The sequence below is a fragment of the Amaranthus tricolor genome, chromosome 4 (genome assembly GCF_026212465.1).
Source record: "Amaranthus tricolor cultivar Red isolate AtriRed21 chromosome 4, ASM2621246v1, whole genome shotgun sequence".
NCBI classification, from domain to species: Eukaryota; Viridiplantae; Streptophyta; class Magnoliopsida; order Caryophyllales; family Amaranthaceae; genus Amaranthus; species Amaranthus tricolor.
The window spans coordinates 31,768,999-31,778,941 of record NC_080050.1 but is presented as its reverse complement, the minus strand read 5'-3'; the positions used below and the strand labels follow the sequence as shown (position 1 = coordinate 31,778,941).

The 9,943-nt window shown below is 33.8% G+C and overlaps 1 protein-coding gene across 1 annotated transcript; it reads left to right on the top strand.

The window, feature by feature from the left end:
* Nucleotides 1-3,169: 3,169 nt before the first annotated feature.
* On the top strand, nucleotides 3,170-9,586 carry LOC130810415 (protein IQ-DOMAIN 32-like). Its single transcript, XM_057676465.1, has 6 exons — nucleotides 3,170-3,446; nucleotides 5,927-6,565; nucleotides 6,658-6,813; nucleotides 7,191-7,262; nucleotides 7,359-9,147; nucleotides 9,226-9,586. The coding sequence occupies exons 1-6, from the start codon at nucleotides 3,360-3,362 to the stop codon at nucleotides 9,243-9,245; spliced, it is 2,763 nt and encodes a 920-aa protein (XP_057532448.1). The 5' UTR covers nucleotides 3,170-3,359; the 3' UTR covers nucleotides 9,246-9,586.
* The last annotated feature ends 357 nt before the right edge of the window (nucleotides 9,587-9,943 follow it).

Genomic DNA, 9,943 nt, shown 5'->3' with positions numbered 1-9,943 from the left:
GTCAAATAACTCCTATTCTTATATAAGACAATTTTTATAGTGAGACGGCATCGTATAACAATTTGTATTAAAATCAAATTAATTAATATGACATAATTATTGGGCCTAATGTTCACAAATTGAAACGTACCATGTGCATCAAGTCAATTGAGAAGTATATGAACTGCTCCTATACAGTTGGTACATGTTGGAAAGTACGTAGAGTATCAAACAACTCTAATCTGACATTTTATTAGTTTTATAAAAAATAAAAATATTTCTATATAACTTTTCCTAGATATATGTATTACTTCTAATTTTTAATATTAATAATTTTCATATAATTTACAGGATTAATGCATTAATGGTTAATGCATTATAATACTCTAAGACAATAATTTTTGGATTCCTCATTTTATTTAGCTGTCGACGCAGTGGTTTTATCTACCTTTAATTTTGTCTAATTAGATTCTAATTGTAATAGTTTTTGATTAGTTTTAATCAGTTAAGAATATTTTACACTCGTATTTTTATCAATTTTTAATAGAAGTATAATTCAGAAATCATATAGTAAATTCAATATCAGATGATGATGGGCTAAAATTTTAATACTACAAATTCAATGAAATAAAGCAATATTTAAAACTAAAAATACAATAAGAGTATAAAATGTACTCCTTACATTACAATTTGTCAATGAATCCCAGTTGACAATAATACAATGTAAGCTTATAATTGAAAATTCCACAAGGCATATGAGAATGCTGCACCCAAACATGGCATAAGGCATAGGAAGCACAATGATTTACAGAGAGGACCATAATTTTGTGAAAATGAAACGATACCATGTGCAATCATACGTGTCAGTCTTCTTTACTTGTTAAATTATTTCTTAAGATAAGATGCTTCTCAATTTTCACCTTTGATTATCTCTTTGTACCATTGAATTAGACACGTGTAAATATTAATGCGAATACAAGATTTAGTTTAAACTAACTTAATATATTTGATTTAAAGTTAATTTAATAAATGAAATAAATATCTATACTAAATTCATCAGATCTAAAATATTATATCAAAAATCCAACTAAACAACCGAATAAACATCTATGCTATAATTGGTATAAATTAATTACTTCTATCCTCTCAGTAACCGATTCGAGCATCCGTAAGATTGTGATACTCTATTTGTCCCAAAGAATCGTTCTTATTTTCCTTATAAAAACGTCCTATTAAATTATTTTCAATTTTTTTTATCATGACTCACACATTTTCTTCAATTATTATTGTACATCTAAATTACATTCTCATTTTATAATACATTTTATAATTTTTTTCATAAAATTAATTTTTATCACTTTTACTCATCATCATCACCATACTTAGTGTATGAGTAGGGTTTGAAAAGGAAAGGAAGACGGAAACTCATACTCATAAAGGAGAGCGCAGTCAAAGAGTCTCTCAACTCGAGAAAGATTAGGAAAAATTTCAGCAATGAATAAGATTGAGTGACGTGAAAGCCAACTCCACAAGTCTGCATCTTATCACACAAGTATGACCCTTAAACATAAAAGCTACTTTCTCCATTTCAAATTAGTCGTAACATTAGAAAAATGACACTATTTATTCATCACTCTTAATTTGTGATTGGTTTTTAATCTATAGGTTAAAACATAGTCAAGTGAGATCTTGTTTGATTCGTCATTGCAAAGATTATTAATTTCAAATTTTTATACTTTTTTATTATACATAATTAGAGATATTAAGGATAGAATTAGTGTATTAGATTGAGTAAAAAAATAAACATCGTAACTAAATCGAAAGAAAAGAATTATTTATTTTTGGGAATATGACTCAATATTGAACTAATTAGAGAATGTATTAGAGGTTATAGGTGTACCACCCCAACTAAAACCCAAGGATAAAAAGGTATAGTGTAGCACAAGATCTCTGACATTTCTTCCTTTTTCATTCTCTCTCTTAACCCACCCCTATTCTAAAGGGACTAACGGTTTATCAGTCTGGGGCACCAATCTGCAAACCTAATAATTATTTTACAATTTCTCAGAAAAAGAGAAAGCTCTAAAACACCACTCAGAAAAAGTACATAAATAAAAAATCCAAATAATATAATCCGGATTCCAAAGATTAAAACTTAGCTGTATTTTACGAGTTGTGTTGAGGTCCGCGTTGGAAAAAATGGATTAAGAAAAAATAAATTTAAGTACAACATTACATAAGAAAAACTCATATGGGAATGTTGATTCCCATAATATAGAAAAAAAATGTAGCCAATTAAACAATTTTTTTTTTGTCTTAATGAATTAGTTTTTTTCTCTTTATAATTTTCTTTTTTCCATTTTTAACCATGATCTTTATTAATACTCCTATAATTTTTTAATTTTCATTCGTATAAACTTAATTTTCACCAATTTTATTCATTTTTTTTGGATTTATACACTATTTGTATTTGAAGCTATTTATTTAAAACATATCCACTTTATAATTTTGAGGAGGGCAAATTAAAATCTAAAAGTCTTATGGATTTGGTTTATACTATTTTTGTGGATTAATTATAAAATAGCAAATATTTTCCAATAATTATACTTCGTTGTACTTATCATTTATCAAGTGAAAATTATTTAATATTTTTATATGTTTAACGTGTTAGCACACATTAAAATAGTATACTTTCTCTGTCCGATTATAATTGAAGCAAAGATAAAATGAGAGTTTTATAAGAAAAAGTGGATATTGGTAATAAATAAGAGAGAAAGTGAATTGTGTGGATAAAATTAAAAAAAAGTTAAAATGTATAAATGAGATTAAGAGGTGTTTGGAAAAATACCTTATTATGCAATTTTAGATTATTTTGATATAATTAGAGGGTTAGATGGTCAAACCATATAATACAATTAACCGGTTGAAACAACTTATTGTTATGAATAAGTTGTTTTTGAACAATATACTCATAGCAGCAGATTCAAAATTAGCTGGTCAAACTAGTCAATAAAATCAACTGGTCATATCAGTCAATATAATCGACTACAACGAGCGATCAGCTGTTAGCTAAACACCCTCTAAAAAAATGTCGTAAACTATTATCTAAAAATAAAAATAAAAATAATAAAATGAGAATTTATGAAAAATAAATAGGAGAGAGTGACTATATTACTTGTACATGAAATAGTTATGACTTAGACTGACTGATTCCTCTTTGAGGAGCAATTCCCAATAATAGTATTCCCTATTTGCCCAAATTACAAATCTGCTCTTTCTCTGTCTTTTCACTCTGACTCACTCTCAGACTCTGTGTGACCTTCTCTAGAGAGAGAAACTCTAACCTAGAGAGACATTCAACCACAAATCATCAAATTATTATGGGAAAATCTTCTTCTTCCTGTTTAAAGATCATTGTTTGTGGTAGTGATTCTGCTGAAAATGATGATGAAATTCATACTTCTGAGGTAAAAATCCCTTTTTTTTTTATAATTTTTTTTTTAAGTTCATTTCCTATAATGCATACTCTTTCTTACTCCTACAAACAAAAAATCTTGATTTTTATTAATTTACAGAGTTGCCCAGAATTTTTTTTCAGTTTCCCAGATTATTTTGAATCATAAATATGTTATTTTCACCAAAAATTCAAATCAAAAATCTTCATTTTTTATTTAGTTACCCAGAAATTCTTTTCAGTTCCTCAGGTTATTTTGAATCTGCATTAGGCGTTTATTTATTAATTTATTTATTAATTTTTTGTATTTTTTTCAAAAAATACTGATTTTGGAATTTAGTGAGATCATGTCTTTTTTGAGTAATTCAGGAGCGATAATAACTAATAAGTGTCCCTTTCTTCTAAGTTGATGTTTAATTTTGAAGTGCCTTGATTTATGTAATTGCCCTTGCTTTACTTGTTGCTAAGTTGGTGGATTTCTGTTTTTCTTTAACTTTCTATTTTGGGAATGATTCAATTTGTGATCAATGATGTTTTCAGCTCTTGATTCAGTCATATTTATGTAAGATCTGATTGTTCAAAGCTTAAAGTATGATCTGATTGAAAAATTTAATCAGTTAACATGGTTTTGCTTCATGGGTTTTGGTTGGTTTAGAGAAATGCCATAAATTTTACATTTTTTTTATTATGGATTATAGATAGGGGAATATAATTGGCTACTTAGTTCACCTTTTAGATCAATTCGCTTCAAATGGTTTAAAATTAACCTAAAATCGACCATAATTTACTTTTATCAATTTGCAATTCAGAAGGCAATTGGAGGATCATGTGGGACTGTGATGGAATTATGCTCATTAGTTAATGGATTTGAGATTATATGTACGTGTTTGATTATAGTAATAGACTTGTATGAATAAAAAGTTGGAAGGTGCAACATATATCTGGTACGGAGGGAGTGTTAGATTTTGCCTCTTAATGTGTGCTGTAAATGGATCTGAGTACTTTCTTAGTTTGTGTTTATGAATTTTATGTTAAAAGTTTTGGACGCACACCGAATTTATAGTTGGACTCAAATAAATATTGTATTAAATTAACTGAATACAAATATTTGATTACATCATAGTTTGTACAAGAATATTTTTGGTGGGACACTTGTTCCGCAACTATACATTTTATGTGGGTGGTTTGGGAAGTTATGCATAAAGTATAGTTGGTGTGGACTTTTTAATGAGATACTAGGATTTAGCCATGCTTCTTTTGTTTATTGTAGCTTTAAATTGTCATATAGAAGTATGACCAAATTAACTTTAATTCTTCTCATCTGAATTGTTATTTATTTTTAGATTATTCCTGTTGTATTTTGCTAGATTGTTGTGCACTATATTACTTGCACTCGGGTACTCATGTCGGATCCTGCTACGTGTCCAAGTGTTGGATACGTCTAAATGTACAATTTTATGCATAAAATGAAGTGTCTAAGTGTCATACCAATGTCCGAGCATCCAAGATGTCTTGTTCATAGTTCCGTTTCATGTTTAGAATGTTTTAGCATGGTTTTAGCAAGTAGAGAACAATGATTTAGTACAAAATATGGAAGGAAATAACAAAAGATCATCTGCATTGTCTCGGTTTCACTCGGGATGGTTTTCAATATTAGTATGATAATTATTCTTGTTAAAAGTTGCTACCTTCATCCCTGTTTGGAGATTACATGATTGTTAAAAGTTATGCTCGTAGACAAAAGTTCTTGCTAGATTGCATTGCATATCGTATTAGTATATTTTGACTAGCAACAACTGATAGTTGATAGTTGATAGTTGATAGTTGATAATAGACGATTATGTTGAAGTTCTTGCTTTGCATTTTCAATTGAATGCGTATAAAGATAGGTAAAAATGCAAGCTTTTGTTTTACATCACTCAAACTCAAAGAAAGATAAACAATTAAAATTCGGAGGGGTAATAGGTAGGATAATATTTTATTGAATATCCACTCTTCTATATGCTCATATTAGCTTATTGGAAAAACTAGGTCCACCCTTATCTACTTTTTACCAAACATTACCAACTAATATATTGATTTAGCTACTACATTATCTAACGCTATTTCTATTTATGAGCTCCTTTGAGTTAAGTGCATTTTCTAGTTTTTTCTTTTTATTTTCCCTTTCAAGTGTGAGTAATGTAGCCAAAGAGTTTTTGTCCTGCTTCTGCAGTTAGTAACTAGAACACAATCAAACAGAGCACGTATAGAAGTATCTGCTTTGATGTTCGTGTAACCATTTGTTTCTTTGGTAGTTACTCTTTGTACCTTTGAGTTTGCACCATAACACCATTTAATATTTAAAGACCTTATTTCTGGGTGCCCTAGGCGGTCGGCTACCCTGAATGCCCTAAGACTCGGTCATGAGGAATGCATTGACCGCATTGTATTTCTTAAGCAAATCAGACACTTTTTAGATTTTGTGTTTTAATGTTGGCATCTGAACTACAGGCTAAGACGCCAAATGATAAACGCGGGTGGAGTTTCAGGAAAAGATCTGGGAGGCATCGGGTTCTTGGCAACAATGTCAGTTCAGAAACTACCACTTCTACCGGTAAAGAGACCCCACTAGGCGGTGATACTGAATTCCAAGCTCCAGTTAAGTCTATATGTGTCGATGAGAAGCCACAACTGCCTAAACCTGTTGACGATATTAGTAAACCCGTCGACAAAATTAGTAAACCTGTCGATGAAATTAGTAAACCTGTCGATGAAATTCGTAAACCTGTCAATGTAACTGAAAATCGTAGTGAACCAAAGACATCTGTGCTGGTGGTCACTTCAGAAAATGGTGCACGTGCTGAATCGAAAGTTAGTCTGGATGAGGTTGGTTTAGAAAGAATTAACAGTAAAACATCAGCTGATTGCAAAACGGTTGAGCCGGTTGTTTCTGAAGCTGACAGCAACGAAACGTCAGATGATTCAAGTATCGCCAACGAATCATTTATTTCAAACGACGAAAGCGTCCCGACAACCCAACAAACTAAGGATTCCATGTCGGGATTGGCTTCCGTAGATGGTTGTGATGCTGGTGATATTATGGATGAAACCATTGCTGTTATAATTCAAACAGCTATGAGAGGCTTCCTGGTATTTGTCAAATTTCTCACCGTTGATAATTTAATTGATACCTTTCATTTTTGAAAACCCGTTTGTAAAATATTTCAAATCTAATTTGGCAGGCTCGGAGAAAATTTTCGCAATTAAAGAGTGTCGTTAAAGTTCAAGCAGTTGTTCGTGGGCATTTAGTGCGAAGACATGCAATTGCAACTCTGCATTGTATCAGGGCCATTGTCAAGGTTCAGGCCCTAGTTCGCGCTCGCAATTCCAAGTGCTTGGTAATGCACTATTCTAATATGAAATTGTGTATGAATTGCTTTCATGTTTAATCGCTAGTTAATTCGCTTTTTGAATTCGCGATTCGCTCAAAATGACCGTAAAATAGCCCAAAACCGACCATAATTCGCTTTTTTTGATTTGCATTTCGCAAAGATATTAGTGAATCATGTGACAGTGTCTCGATTCGCATTCCCAGATTCGTTGAAGCTTATGTTTTATTTCTCTTAAGCTTGTATTTCACATCGAGACTAATTCGTCATGAATTGCTGTGTTTTATGAACATGCTATCCTTTTCTTCATTGCTCGCCAACGTTTAAACTTTTCCTTCTTAGTTGCCTGAAAAATTTCTCGTATAACATATTTAATTTTACTTCAGGACCGGAAAAATATACCAAATGACGCTCAATTTTCCACTGTTAAGCTGTTTCAAAATAGTTTTACACGCCAGGTAAATTGTTGTGTTTTTTCTACAACTTCAGCCACCCATTTCTTCTGGTTTTAGGCTTTACTTTTTGTCTTATGGAAGCTGATTGTTATTGTTCAGTTGTTGGAGTCTATGCCAAGACCTAAATCTCTAAATATTCGATGTGATCCTATGAAACCCGATTCAGCCTGGAGTTGGTTGGAAAGATGGATGGCCGTGTCAACATCTGAAGCTGTCAAAAACTCCGAGCCTTGCGTGGAACCAGAGACCAAAGATGAGGTTCAGGTAATTGCACTTAAAGAAGATGCTGGGTTTTCCTCGGTGGTTCTTTCCGAGTCAAAAAATTCAATGTTAAGTACAATGGGAGGTGCAAAGTTGATGGAAAACGATGAACACCACATTACCGATGAGATTCTTACCCCTGATGTTGGGTCAAGCACTCATCTTCAAGAGCAAGAAATAGGAAACGGGGACCTAGCTTTTGTGAAGATCGAGGAAATCATCACCGATGAGATTCGCACCACGGATGGTGGGTTAAGTATTTCGTTTGAAAACGACGTAAGCGAGCAAAGTCTTCTTCAAGAGCAAGAAATAGGTAACAAGGACATTGGTTATGAAAAGACCGAGACTTTTGTGTTTGAAGCTTCTCACACCCAAGCCGAGCCATTATTGCCTGAAGGTAAACCCGCTTCGTTGATCGCAGAAACCCAACAACCCAAACTTTCGACAAAGTGTTCAGCAACATCAGACTTGAATGGTGAAGGGAAAAAGTTTTCGTATGGATCACGGAAGGCGAGTAATCCTGCATTCATCGCTGCTCAATCAAAATTTGAAGAACTGACTTCAGCTGCAAATACGGAACGAGCAAATAGTTCTTCCCTTTTAGACGTTGAAGTTGAATCTCCTGAAGAAAGTGTCAAGAAAACCGATAAACCTGGTGATATGGAAATGTCTGGTACTTCTGATCCGCGGATTCATGTGGCTGGATCTGAATGTGGGACCGAACTCTCAATTTCTTCCACTCTCGATTCACCCGATAGATCTGATATAGAGAATGCAGAACTTGTGCCGAAAGCGCAGATCTTGGATGATTTACCTTGTCAACCTGATGTTGGAGTGAAGTTGGATCGTGAAGATATCGACATATCAGGCAGTTCTATGACTGATATACAGTCTGTCACATTTCAGCAGCAAGAGGTCCATGGAGTCGATAATTTATCTGTTGATCCGGTTTCAACTGAGATCAGCCCTGGGGCGGAGCACAAAGTTGAGTCGAAGGAATCTGACGTGCAAACTGATTTTGCCCCGGAATGTTCTGTGACCAAAGTGGACTCAACTGTGGCTGTAGACCCGAATCATCAAGAACACGGATCAGCTGTCGATCGCCCAGCATACAAACCCTCACCTGAGGCCTCACCCATAAGCCATAGGTCCGTCCCGGAATCTCAAGGAACACCTTCTAGTCAAGTATCAGTAAAGGGTAAAAGGAATAAGGCTGATAAACATGGATCTAACAGAAAGCGCAATTCCCCATCTTCAGAAAAGAAGTCACTGTCAAACCCGAATACTGACTCGGGCGCAAGAACTAGTACCGAGCATTTGCCCAAGGATCATAAAAGTGGGAAGAGAAGGAATTCTTTCGGGTCGACAAAAACCGACAATGCAGGTCAGGAGCCTGGAGATAATAGTAGTCGTAGCTCTCTTCCTAGCTATATGCAAGCCACAGAATCCGCCAGAGCCAAGGCAAGTTCCCCTCGATCAAGCCCAGATGTGCACGATAAAGAGATTTATTCCAAGAAGAGGCATTCACTCCCGGGTGCAACTGGGAGGCACGGTTCTCCTCATGTTCAACAATCAACATCCCAATCAACACAAGGCGCAAAAGGAAACGGCTCCAATCCTTCAAACGGTTAGTTTTTCCTCATGTTCTTTGTTATTTTCACTCAGAAAGAGCATAATCGGTTAACTACGTAGTTTGTCCATGCAGAGAGGAAATGGCTAAGATGAAAAGACGTTGCAAAGATAGATAATTTGTCCTTGCTACTGCTGAGTCCTTACGGATGCGTCGAGAAGTCAAGAACAGTCCATTGGTGTAACCGAGTTCAATATGCAAGAAACACCGTCATTTGCACTTAACCTTTCGCCTTTTCGCCTAGATCATTCAATTAAGCGTGAGTTTGGTTTGTCGAATATACATGAGTATATGATATCTAATTCTTTTGAATGTACATTATAGTCACATAATTTTCATCCAACTGAGTTTTAACTTCGACATTTCGATATTAAGGTGTGCACATGTTTGTACGACTTTGTCTTCTTCTATGTAAGGGGTTATGCTTCAATCTTCATATCGATTTTTCGTTATGCTTATATTTTGATTCCGATCTTTGATGAAAGCCAATTCATCGTGCTTTAATCTAGAGTTTCCAACTAATGGGGATTCTACATTTCAACATAAGGGTTAACCATATTTGTAGACGGCGAAAGATGCTAGTCACCTCCAGGTTGAGTCGAGTCTATAAAACAAATACGAAACCTACTAAAAAATTTCTCTTCCGTCCTTGGACGGCACTAAGAGTGTAGCTCGGAACAATATTTTGGGAAAAAGGTTCAATTATGTATCATAAATACTTTTAATGTGAAAGCATAATTATTTATTTATTTCAAAGTACTTATATTTGCGGCTAATATGAAGATAAGAAAAT